This window comes from Priapulus caudatus, unplaced genomic scaffold (genome assembly GCF_000485595.1).
Source record: "Priapulus caudatus unplaced genomic scaffold, Priapulus_caudatus-5.0.1 Scaffold432, whole genome shotgun sequence".
NCBI classification, from domain to species: domain Eukaryota; kingdom Metazoa; phylum Priapulida; class Priapulimorpha; order Priapulimorphida; family Priapulidae; genus Priapulus; species Priapulus caudatus.
The window spans coordinates 244,579-266,715 of NW_014577493.1; the positions used below are offsets into that span (position 1 = coordinate 244,579).

Sequence of the window (22,137 nt, forward strand, 5' to 3'; positions counted from 1 at the left end):
ATGAAGCATTTAGCTCACCAGCTAACCCGCTGCTGTCAGCCTACCCGGCTCCATTTTGAACGTATAAGAAAGGCCGAAGAATATTATCGTAGCAGTCAACGGCGACCGACGTTACGTGCGTGCGCGTGTGTGCGCGTGGGCGTGCACAGGCGTGCGATTGCACGTGTGTGCGCGAACGCACACGCTTGCCATCACACATGTTTGCGTGCGCGTGTGAGCTCACGCGTGTAAGTACACAACACTCATCTACCGTCGCACACACATGCGCCAGGTGACGCTGGGGAAAAACCACGACCAGGATGTAAAGCCATGTAAGTTATCACGTCGCCTATGATTTCAATATGTTTCACTCGCGCGCGGTGGGTGGGCCNTGGTAGGATTTGCCCTTCCCACCCAGAGTAGTGCATGTTCACCTTCTTGAATATGTAGCGTTAGGTTATGTAGAGTTGAAGAAGTACATCACACCTCTCTGCGATTGAACATAATTTTTGAGCTGTATATTGCGAGACGTAAGATAAGAGCATTATTCCTCGTACGCTCGTACTTAATACACCAAGAGTAATAATAGGAGCCTCTTTATGTACTCTCTAGTTCCATATTCTATTCAGGCCCGTGATCAGCTCTTACTGGTGATTATGCTGGCATGTTGTCTTGCCATTTGCTTTAGCGCAACGATGGTTGATGTATGTGCTGGGCGTGTTTGTACTTAGTCCGTGAGTAGCGCATTACATATAGGAGAAACAGAGAGCGAAAGGAGAGAGGAGCGGAGGATGATGAAGAGACACGGGGACGAGACGAGAAGAGAGAGAGGGATGGAGAGATGACAGAGAGAGAGAGAGCGGTTCGAAAGAGAGAGAGAGAGACAGGAGAGAGAGAGAGCCGCGTATCGAAGAGAGAGCGATGAGCGGTAAGAGCGAGAAGCAGAGAGGGTAGGAGAACGAGAGCGACTAACAGACTAGGACAGTACGAACGAGCAGACAGGCGGATGGCCGCGGACAGACAGACGTACGGCACGGATCGGACGGACGGACGGACGGACAGCCAGACAGACAGATAGATAGATAGATAGCATTAGATAGATAGATAGATAGATAGACAGAGAGATAGACGCGGACATTAGAGATAGAAACAGACACAGAGAGACAGACAGGACACATCAGACAGATTATAGACAGACAGACAGACAGACGACGGAATACGCGAAGGCGCACGCAGATCAGACAGGCAGACAGGGACAGACAGACAGTATACACAGACAGACAGAAACAGAAACAGAACCACAGGGAAAACGGTGGACAAAAACAGACAGGAATAGAACAGATAGACAGATTAGACGAATAGACAGAGAGATAGATAGGACGAGGGGATAGATAGAGAGATAGAGAAGATGATAGATAGAATAGCTTTAGTATAGATAGAAGAATAGGATAGATTTAGATAGATAGATTAGATAGATAGAATAGATAGATTAGATAGATTAAATAGATAGATTAGTATAGATAGATTGATATTGATAGACTATATAGATAGATATAGATAGATAATAGATAGATTATAGATAGATATAGATAGAATATATAGATAGATAGATAGAATAGAATATATAGAGATAGATATAGTATTATAATAAAATATATATTATATATATATAGATATATACGATATTATATATATATTTATATATATATATATATTTAGATAATTATAGATATATTATAGATAGATAAGATAGATATATACTTATATATATATATATATTATATATGATATAGATATAGATATAGATATAGATATAGATATAGATATAGATATAGATATAGATATAGATTAGATATAGAATAGATAGATAGATAGATAGATAGAGTAGATAGATAGATAGATAGTTAGATTAGATAGATTAGATAGATAGGTAGGGTAGATTAGGTATTGATAGATAGATAGACTAGATAGATAGATAGATTGGATATATCATAGATAGATATATAGATAGATATATAGTATAGATTAATAGATATATATATATAGATAGATATGGGCTAGATATAGAAATAATATTGATATATAGATATATATTAAGATTATATAGATATATATATATAGATATAATATTATACACGTATATATATAAGATATATAGAATTATTATATTTATAGATATATAGGTATATAGAAGATATAGGATACTATAATATATAGATTATATAGACATTATGGATAGAAATAGGTGGGAGTGGAGTTGAAAACTCGATAGGCGAAACGGCGCGATTTAACAGAGAGAGAGAGAAAGGGGGAGAGAGAGGACGGCAGACAGGAGACGAGAGGAGCGAGACGGAGAGAGAGAGATGAGAGAGAGATAGAGGACAGAGAGGACAGAGACAGAGACAGAGAGACGAGAAGAGAATGAGGATGGAGAGAGGAGAGAGCAGATAGATAGGAGAGAAGATGATAGGGAGATTAGATAGATAGATATATTATACTAGTATATATTATATATGATAGCATAGATATCATAGCATAGGATATTGATATGATATAGATATGATATAGATTTAGATATATATAATGATATATAGATATATAATAGACTATATATAGACTATATATAGATATTATATTTAATAGATAGTGTTATAGATATATATATAGTATATATAATTATTATATATATAGGTATATATATTAGATATACTATATATATAGATATTATATAGATATATATATATTAGATATATAGATATATAGATATTATAGTATATAGTATATAGATATTATTAGATTATAGATATATTAGATATAGACATATATAAATATATTAGATATATATAGATATATGGATATATAGATAGATAGGGAAAGAGAGGATGAATAGAGAGATAAAGGGAGGGAAAGCGAAAACGATAGCGACACGGCGCGATTGAGAGAGAGAGAAAGGGGGGAGAGAGAGACAGAGAAAGAGAGAGAGAGACGAGAGATGAGAGAGACATGTAAGGGCGAGAGAGAGACCTGAGAGAGAGAGATAGAGGAGACACACACAGGATAGAGAGAGAGAGAGAGAGAGAGAGAGAGATAGAGCGGGATGGAGAAAGAGGGAGAAAGAAAAAGAGAGTGAAGGGGAGAGAATGAGCGAGAGAGGAAGTGGAGGAGTGAGAGATTCAGGATCACAGCTGCGTTTTGTGACGGATGTCACAAACAATACAATTCGTTATGTAGTTAATAACATACCTAGCGTAGATTTGTCGCATCCTGCGTTGGCCACCGTAACATATAATGTGCAAATGGCCGCAACACACGTTATTGCTCACGTAAACGCAAAGCATCGTTTTGTTACCATAGCCCTGCAATTTGCTCGACCAGAAGGACTAGATCTGACGCGTTAGCAAATTTCCCTCGGAAACGTGGGCCCGTTGTCAGAAACAAAATGTCGTAATAGCATTAATTATTATTGTTATTGTTATTATTAATTGTATTAACAGCATTAACTTTACGATGTTTCTGACAACGGTCCCCAGGATGTTATGTGAAGTAACGCGTATGCTCAAATATTTATGAATGCTGAAATAATATTACGATTATTAATATAAAATATGAAATTAGAATCGAATAACAACATAAAATGCCAATGTTAATAGAGTCTTAATGTTTTGCAACATTATCATCGCCACGTCTTCGGTCTGATCATCATGATACGTTCACGCATTTGCAGCCATGCACCGAGATAAAGACGACGCAAGATGTCATAGACGAGGCGTGTGAGCAGCTGAGTCTAACCTCAACCAACCTCGCACCCGAAGGAGTCTTCTTTTCCTTCGGTAATATACTGCAACGGTTTTCCATCCGTCCTTTCCTATGCGCCGTCGTTCGTAGATATTGCGTGCGAGCGAGGAAGTTTTTAATAGGTATATCAACTCGGTCAAATGTAAAGTGCAATGGAGAATTAAATTTGAAATGTGCGACGATATATTACTGTCTAATTGTAGCCGAGTATGTGGGTTACAGAAAGCTGTAGGCTCGAATGTAAAGGGAGATAATCAACACTAGCATATAACGTATAGCCGTGTAGCCGTGTAGTAGTAGTAGTAGTAGTATAGTAGTAGTAGTAGTAGTAGTAGTAGTAGTAGTAGTAGTAGTAGTAGTAGTAGTAGTAGTAGTAGTAGTAGTAGTAGTAGTGTGTGCGTGTGCGTGTGCGTGTGCGTGTCGTTGCGTGTGTGTGTTATATAAACATTCCAGCGAGCCTTATATAGGTAGTCTAGGGCAAAACAGTAAACACAGAACAATCGGCGATCGCTGCACGATGGAATATATATATATATATATACTAATTGTGCGCACTCGAACCATCGTCAATTATGTTAAAGCATGTCAGGCAGTTATATAATATAATTTTACATTTTAGCCATTATAATTTTTATTGTTATTTTTTATTACTGTTATTAACAATATATTGATTAACAAAATATTGATAATAATAATATGAATGATAATAATAATATGAATGATAATAATAATAATAATAATAATACCTCTTTCTCAAAACTAATAATAACTAGATTATATAACAAATTATTCCCTAATCATAAGATTATTCCCGATTACAACTAATTAAAATTCTTTCACGCGATGCGTTGTCGCGGCGGCTCTTTAGTGGTGTCGAAGCGGCGCATGCGTAGCATGGTCACCGAGTGAAGCTCCGCCGATCCGACGCGGAGGCTGGGGTATCTGGCAACCGGTGGGTGGATGTAAGAGCAACTGCGTGGAGCAGGGCGTCGACCTTTTAAAGTTTCGCCGCAGGTGTAATCGACCCAGGTGCGAATCTCAGGTGTACACGCGTCTCCGATCCTCTAGTGAGCACGGGGGTGTCCGTCCTTCTTTCCGTCGCAGTGACTAAGGGTCTCTAGAATGTCACGGCTTTTCGCAGCACTTTGTGGCAAACGTTATCACGTCGTGTTGATTTCTGCTGTCATATGTATTTATGATGTACCTGATAGCAGGCCACTGGTGCAATGTTAACAGGTATAAAATGAAATCGTGGAGTGGCACGCATATAATATCTAGGGTGTGCTAATGTTTGTAAAATCGAGTATACAATGAACAAGAGATCGACTTTCGCATTTCTTGTGCAACCTTCGAATCGTTCTGCATTTAATCTCGGTTCTGCATCTAATTTTATATTCGGTTGAATATTTCGTTCCAGGGTTCGTTCAGAGTGATTCAAACTAAGACGAGTATTATTATATTCTATATAGAATCAGGTCATGCTATAGACAAATAATATTTATTGCATGACAGCGCCGTGTTTGCCAATCTCCTAGCTAGACTATTTCGGTGTTATGGTCCTGCGATCGAGCGCACGGAATTTGAAATCTCTGTGTTTGTTTTCTAGGCCAACAAATTCACCAAACTGTGAAGGCGACGATAGCAGCTTTGGTACTTGTGCGTCCGTCGTGGGACGTCGTATTCCTACTGCCGAGGTACCTGTCCGCCATATAATTTTACGCTAACGTATAATCATCACCGCCATTTTGTTGCCTAATTTCGAAGTGCTCTTTCGTTAACACTACGTTTGGGCGCCTGGTGTGTGCGTCATATCGGATTTGTCAACTCGAAAAAAATGTTGAGTCGCTACATCACAAACGCTCGGTGTGGCGCAAACGCGTTCATGCGTACTCACTACCGGGTACCATTTGAGTTTATTGCTACTTACGTCGACGCATAGCTTTCATTTTTTTCCACAATTCTAGGAACGCTAGCGAACTATAGCGTTCGCAAGGCAGCGGTTACACGCAGTTGTCCTTATCACTCGCATATAATATTATATCCCCTCCATGTCTGAGGTGTCAGCCGATAACTGCGGTGTTCTGCTGCTATGCATATCCGGTCTGCGTCCCATATAGCAGGTCCGCTGGTCCGGGCGGATGCGACCTAGTGGCTGGCTGCACTAATGGTCACTCTACAAGTTGTACTTAACACCATAACGCCTGACTGGCATCTCACTTTACGCTACGATGCGTTGGACCTGATTGCATCTATATATCCGCAGACGAGGTTTCGCGTGCGCGCAGACATTGTGCAGACAAAGAACTCGGCGAAAGACTTATTTTTCGCACGCGATTTTATATAATTTTCATGTAGTTACTTTGCCATAAAATAAGTAGATTTCATCGGTGCGGAACTGCCGCAATGCGTATTCAGCGACGAGGTTTATAAAATCAGCGACAGAAAATTTTAGTTTTTATATTACTCTCGGTGGTAAGGACATCGCAAAACCTTGTCGCAGGTAAAACTACCAGCATAGATATCGTAAGAAATCTGTGTACGCGGCTTGTACTTCATGAGCTATCTCTCGTGGAACGAACTGCGCCTACGATCGGCACACTACCTCTAAAAATAAATTGCAGTCACACAACTAAAGTTTAAATTAAGTTGAACATTAAAGTTTCGCGCCTGCGCATATTTTGCCGCCATGGATCGCATCATCCGTCTGCTCTGCTACGTCACGTGTTTGATAACCTTCGTCGGCAAGATCGCGTGCGTCGGCCCGCCGTCGCGATTGGCGTCGGCGACGCTGCGAGCTGTCGGCGCGAACATCAGCGACGACGTACTGCGAGATATCGACCTGAACGTCACCGTCGTCTATCCGGCGGTTGCCGTCAACCTGACCGTGGACGACGCGGCGGAGTTGGCGACGGAAGAACCTACGGTGGAGGTGGCCGTCTTCTATGATGCTGCGCTGAAGAGGAAGCTGGTGGAGGAGAGAGGACTGTCGGAGGCAGAGCTGTATGACTACATACTCACGCTGATGCACGCCGTAAGATATACGTATTGTCGCGAACATACATGTGCGCGCGCATGCACACACGTGCGCCTATGCACGCACACACACACGCGCACGACACGCACGCACCACACGAACACGCACACGCACACGCCACACACACACGAACACGCACACGCACACGCACACGCACACGCACACGCACCGCACACGCACAACGCACACGCACGCACGCGATGCACCACGCGCTGCGCGGCACACACACACACACACACACACACACACACACACACATACACATAATATATATATATATATATATATATATATATATATATATATATCAGTTTAAGATATAGATATATAGTATATAATATATAGTATAATACATTATATGTAGTATATAATATATAAGCCTAGGTATGTTCGTGGTACTAAACAACATTGTGTGCGTGTAGTGGAACTTCTTCACTGAGTTTCTTAATTCTAACAGGTGAATTGCGCCCATATATACGTTTGTTTTTTAAGTGTCTTTGTCGTATGGTATATCTGTTTCCTGTCGTAAACTCTGACATGACCGTTGCAGGCTCACTTTGCGTTTCAACAAGAAGCACTATCTCCCCATAACATGAGAATCCGCACCGTATACGTCGCAGCGCTTCCACAAGAAGTATTGGTATGTGACACATTAACCATTTTATCATATATATATATATATATATATATATATATATATATATATATATCCTACATCTTCTGTAATTTTTTTGATATATATTTATATATTGATTATATATATAAAATAATACAGAAAACGTCGAAATATGGCGTCATATATATATTCCATAGCAAGCTTTCGAGACCGTGTCTCTTCCTGCAGGGAATGATAAAATGCCTGTTGCCCTGGCGTTGCTTCTTTCACGCACACACACACACACACACACACACACACACACACACACACACACACACACACACACACACACACACACACACACACACACACACACACACACACCACACCACACACACACACACACACACACACACACTATATATATATATATATAATATATGTATATATATATATAAATTACTCTGACCTTTGCCGGACATTCGCGGTTGCTGTCGGATTTTATTAATGAAAAGCCGTAGCTTCCAGGGAAGGGAAAAACGGATGCTTCTGGAAATCTAGGTTTTTGGCCTCGTGTAGACGCATATAACCGGGATTTTGTCTCATCTAGACGCATAACCGGGTTATTCTGTCTCGTGTAGACGCATAATCCGGGTTATTATGCCTCGTGTATACGCATAACCCGGGTTGTTAAGCCTCGTGTAATGCATACTCCAGATATTGTCAAATCTAGACGCATAATCCGGTTATTCTGTCTCGTGTAGACGCATAACCCGGGTTATTCTGTCTCGTGTAGACGCATAACCCGGGTTATTCTGTCTCGTGTAGACGCATAATCCGGGTTATTCTGTCTCGTGTAGACGCATAACCCGGTTATTCTGTCTCGTGTAGACGCATAGTCCGGTTATTCTGTTCTCGTGTAGACGCATAACCCGGGTTATTCTGTCTCGTGTAGACGCATAACCCGAGCTTTTGTCTCGTGTAGACGCATAATCCGGGTTATTATGCCTCGTTTAAACGTTTGGTCTACTTTTCCCCCTTTCAAGTAGGTCGTAGGTGGGCAATACATGACGCAACGCTGCTGCTGCTAGTTCTGATAACGGAAAACGATGACATTTTTAATTTGCGTGTGTGTTATTCAGGACTCGCAGGTGAAGGAAGTGAGCGCGAGTATTTATCTGGCCGAATTCCGTAAGATACAGGATCAATACAAGACAGACCAGCAAGGGAACCAGCTACCCCACTGGGATTACGCCATACTTCTAACTGGGTGATAACTCTTTTCAACATTTATAACCACATTTAATAGTTAATGTGTGCTTAACTCCACTTAGTAGTCACTTTACTAAAATGATTTATGTAAAGCTAATAAAATAATCAATAAATAATATTAATTTAGTAAAGGCTAATTTTCAGGATCTGCGTAATAACTATATATAGGCCTAGTACATAACCGATATGAAGTACAGGCGGGAATTGCTTAGCACATGTTGACGTCGTATGGGTATAAAAGATGATCATGGTGATACCGCTTCCCAAACCTCGTGTCATTTCCTAATACGATACACCATGCTACATTTAGAAATATGTAATTCATCAAGCGAATATAGGCCTTTTCACCATAATCCAGGGTACAGCCAATTGCCTTCTTAACGCGCAATGTTAATATATGACTTTGCTGATCAGGCGTTCTCTATTGCATTAGCTTTATATTAATAATAGCTACTAAGCTATATAATGCCCGCTAAAACTACATCATGTTAAATTTTTGGCCTGTGTCATATTGATTGGAGTGCGCGTTTGCCTTCTTAGACATCTTCTGTTGTCTATTATGTTGCCATCTAGACATCTTGTGAATTCGTCTTATCCATTTGTCCCCTGCTTGTTGTTACAGCATTGATTTATGGTTAGTGATCGGAAACAAGACGAGTTACGAAGTGCAAGGTTAGCATATTTTCCTATTCGGTCGTCACTTATATCAAGATGCTTTCTTGATAATAATTTCTGTGCGTATATAAGGGTACATTACAGCTAGTGTCAAGAAAACGTCATAATTCATTTGTTATACAGATGCACTTTTAATGCTGTGCAAATTACTACACTTTTTTTTAAATAATCTCTTACTCTTTCTTTTTTGTTAAATATTGTTGGTTTTCTTTTTTTATGAAATTTCTGAACCACATTTAAATTGAAATTAGCAGTATAATTAAGCCAGTTTGTATCTTTTTATAGGATTAACCACCATTGGGAATATGTGCCATAGCAGGCTGTCAACTGCTATCGTTGAAGGTCGGGATTTACGATCAGCGTTGAACGTGGCTCATGAAATAGGCCACAGGTACATACATCATGACGAATTAAAAAATATATATATATAGTCTGTCTCTCTGTCTGCCTGGCTGCCTTTGCGTTCGCGTTTTGCTTAATGCTGCTTTTGCTTCTATGTATGTTGCCATGTGCAAAGTTAGAAATCGAGATGGAAAAAAACTCGTATTTCTACATACCACTTAGTCATAACTTACTACTTCGCGTAGCGTTTGCCTGTTATGCATTATATATATTATATATATATATATATATATATATATATCGTTCGTTTCTCCCTCTCTCTCTCTCTCTCTCTCTCCTCTCTCTCTCTCTCTCTCCTCTCTCTCGCTTCTCTCTTCGCTCGCTCTCTCCTCTCTCTCTCTCTCTCTCTCTCTCTCTCTCGTACTTATTATATATATATATATTATATGTTTTGAGAAGTAATTATTGATAGTTCCTTCACAATTGGTTACAATAGATAAGTATATGTAACTAGTTACTCTATAAATTTTTGAACGTGTTTATTTCTTTTTGAATCAATCACCCTTTATTGGCATCTTTTCAGTCTTGGCATGTTCCACGATGGAACTGGGAGAAACACCTGCAACAGGTTTTTATACATAATGTCACAATTCAGCGGATTCGGCAAAACAACATGGTCACCTTGTAGCATCAAGGTCATGGCGAATAAATTGGGGGTGAGTTATGCGCGCACGCGTAATAAATGTAATTTATCATCTTTGCAGGTGCGGTTTGTTCAGTATAAACATACTATTTTATAGTCAAAACAACTATATAAGTGGTACCGCAATTATCTCATATGTATTATTATAAACTAGTTATCCAGATCATTACATGTTCCTGTCATAATCTAAGGCTTCGTCGAGTAGGATTTTTCGATTTGTGGCTGTGTATATGTGAGCACGGGATTTCGCTTGATCACACCCTCGTATAATACACTGAATATAGAACATGAGCGTTTTCATTTATTCAGGACGTATTCGTGTTTAAACGAGAGAGCGTGGAACACAGTTCTGACGAATAGGTTTGGTAATCAGAGGTTGCCAGGACAGGTATTTGACGCTGACCAGCAATGCGCTATTGCCATGGGGAACGGCTATCGAAGATCTCACGGCGGCGATCTCAGCGGTCTCGTTCTCGTGTACGTAATAGATTAGGTGGAATGGCATGGATGCGAATGGCATGGTGATGGCATGATGGATGGTATGATGGCATGGTATGGATGGACATGAGGGATGGATGATGATGGTATGGATGCGATGGATGTATGGATTGGATGGATGGTATGCGATGGATCAAATGGATGGTAGATGGCGATGATGGATGGATGTGATGGATGATGGATGGATGAGGATGGTATGGTATGATGGATGGATGAATTGAACTCGGTATGGCATGTATGCATGGATGGATGGATTGGATGGATGGATGATGGATGGAGGGACATGGATAGATGGATGGATGGTATGGATGGGATGATGGAGATGATGAATGGATGGATGGATGGGTTGGCATGGATGGAATGGAAGGGTGATAAATGGATGATGGAGAATGATGGGGTATGGATGGATGATATGGATGAATGGATGAATGGTATGAATGGTTCATGAATGCGATGAATGGCCATGAATAGATAAAAGGTCATGAATGGTGATGGGTATGGATGGATGGATGGATGGATGGATGGATGGAGAGTGAATGGATGGACGGACGGACGGACGACGGACGACGGCGGAACGGCAGGGACGCGAACGACGAAAGAATGAACGATGGAATGACAAACGACACGATCGACACACGAACGACACGCAACGAACGAAGAACGAACGAACGAACGAACGAACGAACGGACGACACGAACGAACAACGAACGACACGAGACGAACGAACGAACGACGATGAACGAAATGAACGAGATGAATGAATGAATAATATAAGTAAATAGATTGAAGGATATAATTTCAACTATAACTCATTTGTTCTGTTAATATTACATTATAAACTATGGCTATCATAAAACGGCAGTTTTATATCGCTGCATTACAGTAGTTTTCGTTGAAGGAGGTTTGCTTTGTAATTTTGTGACACTATAACTACAGGGCATGTGCTACCAACTCGGCTGCGTGAATGATGAGGGCAAAATGGAAGAAAATCCAGCACTGGAGGGTACCTACTGCGGTGAAGCAAAGGTAATTTGTTTATTATTATTATTATTTATTATTGTTGTTATAAAGGTTTATATATATATTAAATATATATGTGTGTGTGGTTGTGCTGTGTGTTGCTGTAGTTGTGTGTGTGTGTGTCCAACTGTGATTGTGTGTGTGTTGTGTGTGTGGGTGTGTATGTGTGGTGTATGTGTGTGTGTGTGTTGTGTGTGTGTTGTGTTGCGCAGCGCCGGTGTGGGCCCAGTTGTGCGTGTGCGTGTGGCTGGTGGCGTGTGCTGTCGCGTGTGTGGTGATGCGTCGTGCGCGGTGCGTGTCGTTTGCGCGATCTGTGTGTGTTTAGATAAACATTCAGCGAGCTTATATAGGTTGTCTAGCGCAAACAGTAAACACAGACAGGGCGGCGATTCGCTGCACGATGGAATATTATATATATATATATATACTCATTATGCGCACTCGAACCATCTGTCATTATGTTTTAAGCATGTCAGGCAGTTATATAATATATTTTACATTTTAGCCATTATTATTTTTATTGTTATTTTTCATTTATGTTATTAACAATATATTGAGTTAACAAAATATTGTAATAATAACATGAATGATAATAATAATATGAATGATAATACATATAATAAATACCTCTTTCTCAAAACTATAATTAACTAGATATATATTAACAAATTTTCTCTAATATAATGATTTCCGATTACAACTAATTAAATTCTTTCACGCGATGCGTTGTCGCGGCGGCTCTTTTAGTGTGTGTCGAAGCGGCGCATGCGTATGATCGGTCACCGAGGTGAAGCTCCGCCGATCCGACGCAGGAGAGGCTGTGGGGTATCTGGCACCGTGTGGGTGGATGTAGAGCAACTGCGTGCGAGCAGCGGCGTCGACCTTTTAAGTTTCGGCCGCAGGTGTAGCGACCAGGTGCGAATCTCAGGTGTACACGACGTCTCGATCCTCGTATGTGAGCACGGGGGGTGTCGTCCTTCTTTCCGTCGCAGTGACTAAGGGTTCTCTTAGAATGTCACGCGCTTTTCGCAGCACTTGGTGGCAAACGATTATCAGTCGGTGATTGATTTCTGCTGTATATGTATTTCTGATCCTACCTAATAACAGGCCACTGGTTCAATGTATTCTTCGTCGCAAACGTTATCACATCGTGTTGGATTTCTGATGTCATAGGCTATTTAAAGCCGCACAAATGCGCATCAACGCTAATTTTCAGTACTAGACTAGCAAACTACTTCGTGTCATGCTAATCACACTACCTTATGAAATAACTCTAGTTCCTCCATTTCACAGCGGTTGTCCTTATAAAAGGTATTTGAAATACCTTCAATTTGTTCAAATTTTCGATGTTGTGACACTTTTCGCGTTGCCCTTGCAAAGCAACCGCACCAGCGGATGCTGCGGTAACAGCGGTACGGATGCTAGCAAGATTACCACTTCGAAGGCTAAATTGTGTTGGCAACAGTCGGCGCTTTGCGCCGCAATGCCAGTTTTCTCACTCTTTCTTGTGTCGGGTTTTAAGCAAAAACGCGACAGTTGAAATGGACGCAACTATAGAGTTTTTTTGTTCATACGGTAGTGTGGCATTATGCATGACACGAAGGTATTTGTAGTCTAGTACTGGAGAAATTAGCGTTTGGGATGCGCATAGTGCGGCTTTAATGAATGTACTGAATAGACAGGGCCACTTGGCTTGCAATGTATACAGGTATACAATCGAACAATCGGGGTGAGCAGCATATAATATCTAGGGTGTGGCTATTGTTGTAAATCGAGTATACAATGAACAAGAGATCGACTTTCGCATTTCTTGTGCAACCTTGAATCGTTCGGCATATAATCTCGGTTCTGCATCTAATTTTATTTCGGTTGAATATTTCGTTCCAGGGTTCGTCAGAGTGGATTCAAACTAAGGACGAGCTATTTTTATATTCTTATAGAATCATGGTCATGCTATAGACAAATAATATTGTATTGCATGACAGCGCCGGTGTTTGCAATCTCTAGCTAGACTATTGCGAGTGTAATGGTCGCCTGCGATCGAAGCGCACGGAATTTTGAACATCTCTGTGTTTGTTTTCCTGGCCACACAAAATTCACCAAGACTGTGAAGGCGTACGAAGCAGCTTTGGTACTTGTGGTCCGTCGTGGGACGTCGTAGTCCTATCTGCCGAGGTACCTGGTCCGCCAACGTATGAATTTTTACGCTAACGTATAATCATCACCGCCATTTTGTTGCCTAATGTGTTCTCTAAATACTAACTTGCACGTGAAATTATTTGTAATTTTATCGCGCTGTGAGTTTTTTGGGGGTGATTAAACACGCTGTCATAGCTTCTTCCATCACCCTCTGTGTATTTTACTGTTGGTAGGAATTGCCTTCCCACTAGAGTAGTGCATGTTCACCTTCTGAAGAGATTGAAGAGTATGTAGAGTGAAGTATTACTCACTAACCTGGGTCTGCAAGTTGAACATGTTTGAGCTGATATGCGAGACTAGATAGAGCATTATTCCCCTCGTACGCTTTTACTAATAATACCCAAGAGTATATAATATAGATCTCTATTATGTACTCTTGATAATACCTAATAACTGATCCATATCTATCAGCTGAATCACCTACTTACTGTGATTATTTTGCATGTTTGTCTTGCTATTTGTAGCGCAAATGTTGGTTGGTGTGACTGGGGTGTACTTGGTCCGGCACAGGCAATTACCATATGGGAGAAAGAATAAGAGAGCAGCGCGAGAGAGAGAGAGAGACGGGAGAGAAGACGAGGCAGAGAGAGAGACTAGAGAGACGAGAGAGAGAAGAGAGAGACATAGCAGACGAGAGGACCGAGAGAGACGAGAGAAGAGAGAGAGAGAGAGCGACTCGAAAGAGAGAGCGAGAGGGTAAGAGCGCAGAAGCAGAGAGGAGGAGAACTGAGGCGACAAACAGCAGACAGGCGGACGGCGCGGACAGACGTACGGACGGCAGGCCGGGACAGGACAGACAGCAGGACAGCAGACGACAGATAGATAGGACACGACAGACAGACAGATGTGATAGAATAGATAGATAGAAGATAGCATGAATAGATAAGATAGATATGATAACGATAGATATATAGATGATATGATAGATAGCATAGATAGATAATAGATACGATAGATTAGATAGCGATAGACAGACAGAGAGCATAGACAGACAGACGACAGACCGACAGCAGAACAGGACAGACAGAGACAGGACGACAGACAGACAGACAGACAGACAGACAGAACAGATAGATTAGAACAGACAGACAGACGGACAGAAAGAAGGACGACAATGATAGATAGATAGATAGCATAGATGATAGATAGATAGATAGATAGATAGATAGAAGATTAGATAGATAGATAGATAGATAGATAGATAGATAGATAGATGATAGATAGATAGATAGATAGATACGATAGATAGATAGATAGAATAAATGAGATAGATAGATAGATAGACAGATAGATAGATAGATAGATAGATAGATAGATAGCTAGCAATATATAGATATGATATATATGATAGACTATAGATATATAGTAGTACGATATTAGACTATATAGATAGAATATATAGATAGATAAATAGTATAGATAGATAGAGAAATAGACAGACGACAGACAGCAGTAAGACAGCAGACAGACTAGATAGAGTAGATAGATAGATAGATAGATAAATTAGAATAATACAAGTCAGATAGCAGTAGATAGAGACGATATATAGATTAGATAGATAGATAGTAGATAGTAAAGTAGTAGATAGATGAGATAGATAGATAGATAGATAGAATTAGATAGATAGTATACGGATAGATAGTAGATAGATAGATGATAGCGAGGCAATTGGCACTGGCATGGAAGATGGATGGATGGATGGGATGGATGGATGATGGTGGATGGTGGATGGATGGATGGGAATGGATGGATGGATGGATGGAGGTATGGAGGTGGATGGATGGATGATAGGATGGCATGATGGATGGATGGTATGGATGGATGATGGAGGAATGGATGGGTGATGGATGGATGGATGCGTAGGCTATGGCTATGGATGGATGGATGGATGGATGGACTGGATGGGGATGGTAGGGATGGTATGAGGACTGATGGATGGATGATGGATGATGGCATGGGATGGATAGGATTGGATGATGGATGGATGGATGGCATGGAATGGAATGGATGGGATGGATGGATGGGATGGATAGTAGATAGATAGATAGTATAGGATAGATAGATAGATAATGATAGATAGATAGATGTAGATAGATGATAGACTAGATAGAATAGATAGATAGATAGATAGATAGATAGATAGATGGATAGATGGATAGATAGTATGGGATAGATGATTGGATAGATGATGGATAGTAGTGGATAGATAGATGGATAGATAGATAGATCAGTATAGATAGATGATAGACTTAGATTAGACTGATAGAATAGATAAGGATGATAGAATAGATCGATAGCAATCCGATAGATAGATATAGATTATATAGATAGATATTATAGATAGATATAGATATTGATAGAGTATATTATTAGATAGATAGATAGCATATATAGATATATTAGAATAGATATATAGATAGATGATAGATATAAGATATATTATAATATAATATAGTAGACATTATATAGATTAGATATAGATATAATCATATATTAGATAATATAGATATATGATAGATAATCTAGATATTATATAGATATTATATAAATAATATTTAGTATATATGGATTATATGGATTAATATAGATAGATAGGAAAGAGAGGAATGATATAGCAGAGGATAAAGAGGAGTCGGGAGCGAAAACGATAGCCGACACGGCGCGATGAGACAGAGCGAAAGGCGGGGCGAGAGAGAGACAGAGGGAAAGAGAGGAAGAGACGAGAGAGAGAGAGAGGAGAGAGAGAGAGAGAGGAAGGAGAGAGAGACGAAGATGGAGAGAGAGAGAGACGACGAGAGAAGGAGAGAGAGAAGGCGGGATGGGATAAGAGGGAAAAGAAGAGGTGAAGCGGGAGAGATGAGCGACAGAGAGGAAGTGGAGGAGTGAAAGATTTCGGATCCAGCTCTGTTACCGTTTGTGACGGAAGGTCACAAAACAATACAATTCCGGTAATGTAGTTAAAAAACATTACTAGCGTAGATGTGCAGGCCTTGGGTCGCTTGGGCCACCGTAACTATAATGTGCAAATCGGCCGACAACACACGTTTATTGCTACGGTAAACGCCCAAAGATCGTTTTGTTACCATACCTGCAATTTGCTCGACAGAAGACGAGATCTGACGCGTTTAGGAAATTTCCCTCGGAAACGTGCCCGTTGTCAGAAACAAATGTTCGTAATAGGCATTATTTTTGTTATTCGTTATTATTCAATTTGTATTAACAGCTATTACTTTCGATGTTTTGACAACGCGTCCAGGATGTTATGTGAAGTAACGCGTCATGACTAAATATTTTGATGAATGCGGGAAATAATATTACGATCTATAATATAAAATATGAAATTAGCAATCTCGATAACACTAAAATGCAATGTTAATAGGCAGTCTTATGTTTTGCACTTATCATCGCCACGTCTTCGGTCTGGATCATCATGATAACGTGTCACGCATTTGGCAGCATGCACGAGATAAAGACGACGCAAGTGTCATAGACGAGCGCTGTGGAGCAGCTGGTCTACCTCAACCACTCGCACCCGAAGGGTCTTCTTCTCCTTCGTATATACTGCAACGCGTTTTTCGGGCATCCTCCTTTCCTATGCGCGTCGTTCGTAGATATTGCCTGCGAGCGGGAAGTTTTTAAATTAGGTATATCAATCGTCAAATGTAAAAGTGCAATGTGGAATTAAATATTTGGAATGTTGTGCGACGACTATTTAATGTTAATTGTAGCCGGTATGGTGGGTTACGAGAATAAGCTGTTGGCTCGAATGTAAAGGGCGGATAATCAACACTAGCATTTAACGTTTATAGCCGGGTAGCGCTGTAGTGTGTAGTAGTAGTGAGTAGTAGTTAGTTATGTGTAGTAGTAGTAGTAGTAGTAGCTAGTAGTAGTAGTAGTAGTCAGTGTAGTAGTAGTAGTAGTAGCCGTGTAGGCGCGCACGTGTAAAATGCTGACAATGCAACTTCATTGCCCCGCGAAGACATTTCCGTTCGTCACCTCACACCAAATTTACAGCGTTTTAACTATCGCGTGCAATAAATAAATAAATAAATAAATAAATAAATAAACTAAGTAAGTAATGTTATTCAATAATAATATTAAAAAAAGAAAATGCACACGTACAGAATACTATATCATATATACTATCTATTAATTATATTAGATATATATATAATATATCAGGAGATCAAGAGTAGGTTATGACGTTATCGATGATGATGTTTGCAGACGTTCGCCGAATCTGCACGCTGTACTGCCATCGATGCGCGAACATCAGTGCATTACGGTTCACGGCCACGTCGGCTGCTGATTGCCCGAACGGACATACTCAATGCCAGGACGCGCTAATCCAACGACAGGATGTTACTGCATCAACAAGAAATGTTCAAAACTCGTGAGTGCAGAACCTCGTATCATCGTCTCCAGGGCCGTAGCCTGAGGGGGCAAGGGGGCAGCCTGCCCCCTAGACTTTAAGAGACAAAATTAAAAATAATGGTTAGCTTAATATCGTATTAACCATGCATAAACGTGATTTTTTCGATTCACTCTATCGTGAAAAGCCGCTTGTCTCAGGGTACTCACCCCAACCAATTTATGACGTAGATCAAGAGGCTGCGCTCGTCGCTCATCATTTACACTCAGTTTGAGTTCAGGAATTGCCTCCCCCTTTTTCTAGAATTTGATCAGCCTTGGCCCAAAACGGATATTTGTTGACAACCGATATAAGTAGTACGACAGATATAGAAATTCTCGTTAACTCGAATCAATTGCTTGCTGCCGCCGTTATATGTTACGTAGCCATGAGACATTTATGGCTTATGCAGTGTTTCTTCATGGTACATCTAGGGCGGCCCCGTCTGTGCCGCGGATTGTCGGCCCGGTTATTCCAGGAATTTCATCACTTACAATACAAGGCACTTGGAACGTTTCAATAGCTAAATTATGGTAACAAACACGAAATGATTTACTACCATAAGTTTTAATGTTTCTTTGCCTCCTTCTCGCTTTATTGCGTATACTTCCTGTAAATGCCGTTATATGCTTTCTGCAACAGCCGGAGACACTCCTCACGCCGCTGATGCACAAACAACAAGTATATATTTATAATTATAAGATGTTAACTTTACCACTATTTACGTATTTTGAAACGTTCAAGTGCCGGTGCAGTACCGTTCACATAGATATCAATCGGGGGCATAAGCATACTGCTTGCAATGTCCCTGATAATTAAGCGTGAACTGCGCACTTTCACACGAACGTGTCATAATATAGATGATTATATTATCATTATATATTATATTCGTTATTATTATCTATATTATGAACTCCTGATATGATTACACTGCTTTTTCAGTTTTTGCAAACGGTATTAGAATATTACTACACGAAAGCGTTATTATTTCATAGATACCGCGTTATACAGCAGCCGGCAGACGCATTTGGCCGACCGTTAGATCATACCCTCGATCAACTAGAATCGATAGGATCAGGAGGACACTCTAGTATATTAACTTATAGTCATGCACTATCTTTATATATATGTTATTATATATTTATATATATATATATATATATATATATATATACACATATATATGACACTATATTATGACTCTATATTATGACACTCCTGATAAATAATGTGATGGATGTCAGTTGCTGGCTGATGCTGCTTTGGCCCAGGCTAAACAGGCATGCAATGCTGTAGCTCTAGAACCCTTATCTGCCCATAGATATAGAATACAGTCTGTATTCTATATCTATGGTTTGCCACAGACCCGTGGCAAACAAGGTTCTAGAGTTAGCAATGCTGGGGCTCGCATAGACTTATTCTAACTAGCATTGTTCTAGAAACCGATTGACGGTGGGTGGACCCCATGGATCAAAGTACGGGGGTGTCCTCGATGTCTGTGGCGGAGAGAACAGAAAAAAGATATGGAAGTGAAGCGCAGAAGTTGTAATAATCCTCCGTAAGTGGCTATGTCACCTTGGGCTGGCAGCACACTTCACCAACATTCGTTGCTCGTACAGGCAATTTTCGTGGTCGGCAATTTTTGTGGCCGGTGCCGCGTCACAGCACACGTCACCACTCAGTGGTGACGTGTGCTGTTGACGGCAATTTTTGTTCACTGCGATTCCTTGCCACAGGTAGCTTATCATGCTACTAAAATACCAGACAATTATTAATAGTAGGTAGATGAATCAATCTAGGCCTACTAACTTCTAAAACAACTTAAAATATTCAATTTTTTTATTGATAATTAAATTTATATATTAACAAAATAAATACCAGTATAAAATATTTGAAACTCAACATGATGCACATGTAACAAGTTACAGTAGAACCCCACTTAATGGACACCCTGTTTAAAGCTGGGCACCTCTCCATCATGTCTATGAATGTTTAGTCCATAATAGAGGGGTTCTACTGTATAACATTTTGAAATAATGTGACGGCAGCGCTAATTTTGATCGGTCTGCGAGTGATTTTTTTGCCGATTGCCGTGGTGGCTTGGCGCACACTTCACCACAAGTTGCCACCACGAGCAATTTTCGTGGTGAGAAATCAAACCGGTTAGATTCTCAGCAACTCGTGGTCACCACTAAATTTCCGTGGTGAGTGGTCGTTGCCGGCCCCTGCACACTTGACCATTTTTGTGGCGACCACGAAAATTGCCTGTACGAGCAACGAAAATGGTGAAGTGTGCTGCATGCTTTAGATAGTACCAGATAGTACTAATGTGTTGTATGTGTAGATATACTAGCGTGTGATTTTGATTAAAAAAACGGAGAATGCAGAATTTTAATGTGCTGCACGGTTGTGTTGCTGCCCTATACTTCCTTCTTTGCCATTTCGTTTGATGTGAAGTACAATGACATTAAATCCGCCAGCATTTTTTAATTTGTAAATAATTTCATTTTCATTGGGTAAACATTTGATAATATAATTATGTTATGCTGTTGGTACTTGTTTTAAGGCTAGCAAATACATTTTTGCGTATATACTACTCTTAACAAGGTGACATAGTCTATTTACGTCTAGATGAGACCCTGGGCTGTCCTCAACTGCATGCCGCCAAGGGAATTATTGGTTGCGCATCGCACAATCATATTATTTACGTTTCTAAACTTATTAGACGCCTTCTCGCCAATTCAGGTGATTGTAGTACTGGTTTGCTGATGCTTTCTAGCAGTTGTATTATAATGTTGTTGCTATAGGCAATATCTTCTTTCTCTTTCTTCCTTTCTTATCTTCTCTTGTGTATTTGTAAGTGTCAACATTTCTACGCACTTCACGTAAGCCGCACCACGGCACAATATTATTTACGATTTTAAACTTATTAGACGCCTTCTTACCGATTGAGGTGATTGTAGTACCAGTTTGCTGATGTTTTCACCCATTTCTATATTATATTGTTGCTATATAGGAACCAACTAACTTACTATCGTTAGCGAGTTGTTTATTACGGTTTGCAACCATGTTTTTTAGTTCACTTAATGGAGGGCAACCATGTGAAGGGCCGGAACAGATGATACAGGAATGCAACAGTACAAAGGTAGGGTTTGATTATTACTACAAATTGAGCTGACGTGCTCATTAAATATTAGCGTAGCGTCATTTCTTTACTGTTCGCATTACACATTAGCATAATTAAACTTACAGTGTGTATTTCACATCGTTTGAACGTTAGCTTTCATGAGTGAACGTCAGTGAGCAGATGGAGTTTAACACCGTTTTCACTTTCACGAATGGAAATTAACTTCGTCCTAATCCAATCAATTATACAGGTAATAAAATTGTGATTTCGACATTTTTGTTTCAACATGGTATTATTCATACCATATTAACAAAAATTGTTTTTATTCTCTTCTGGTATAATCCGTATTCAAAACGTTGTGTTACTTTAAGATATCGGATTACAGTCCATATAAGGTGTCGGTGGCGCATGCTCCCTACGTATATGTTATGTATATATATATATATATATATATATATATATATATATATATATGTATATATA

At 40.0% G+C, this 22,137-nt stretch overlaps 2 protein-coding genes and 1 long non-coding RNA gene across 3 annotated transcripts in view; all 3 read left to right on the plus strand.

Annotated features, from left to right (window-relative positions):
- Window positions 1-21,705, plus strand: part of LOC106810317 — a 22,373-nt gene extending 668 nt beyond the window's left edge. The window contains exons 2-4 of the mRNA XM_014813625.1: window positions 3,704-3,809; window positions 18,344-18,509; window positions 21,606-21,705. Of these exons, the coding sequence (XP_014669111.1) occupies window positions 3,704-3,809; window positions 18,344-18,509; window positions 21,606-21,705 (372 nt within the window). The remainder of the gene's footprint in view (window positions 1-3,703; window positions 3,810-18,343; window positions 18,510-21,605) is intronic.
- On the plus strand, window positions 4,647-17,609 carry LOC106810320. The gene is made up of 3 exons (XR_001393998.1): window positions 4,647-4,803; window positions 5,381-5,468; window positions 17,573-17,609. It is a non-coding gene; the product is annotated as an uncharacterized LOC106810320 (long non-coding RNA).
- On the plus strand, window positions 5,912-11,876 carry LOC106810319 (A disintegrin and metalloproteinase with thrombospondin motifs 5-like). Its single transcript, XM_014813626.1, has 8 exons — window positions 5,912-6,805; window positions 7,359-7,448; window positions 8,549-8,676; window positions 9,301-9,350; window positions 9,639-9,744; window positions 10,279-10,411; window positions 10,709-10,875; window positions 11,834-11,876. The coding sequence occupies exons 1-8, from the start codon at window positions 6,461-6,463 to the stop codon at window positions 11,859-11,861; spliced, it is 1,047 nt and encodes a 348-aa protein (XP_014669112.1). The 5' UTR covers window positions 5,912-6,460; the 3' UTR covers window positions 11,862-11,876.
- Window positions 21,706-22,137: the final 432 nt, after the last annotated feature.

What these genes read in the sequence shown, in the direction of transcription:
- LOC106810319 (XM_014813626.1), top strand. Translation starts at nt 6,461, where the DNA reads ATGGATCGCATCATCCGTCTGCTCTGCTACGTCACGTGTTTGATAACC. An exon ending in GCTCATGAAATAGGCCACAG is followed by an intron (nt 9,745 to 10,278) that starts GTACATACATCA and finishes GCATCTTTTCAG; the next exon opens with TCTTGGCATGTTCCACGATG. An exon ending in CTCAGCGGTCTCGTTCTCGT is followed by an intron (nt 10,876 to 11,833) that starts GTACGTAATAGA and finishes CTATAACTACAG; the next exon opens with GGCATGTGCTACCAACTCGG.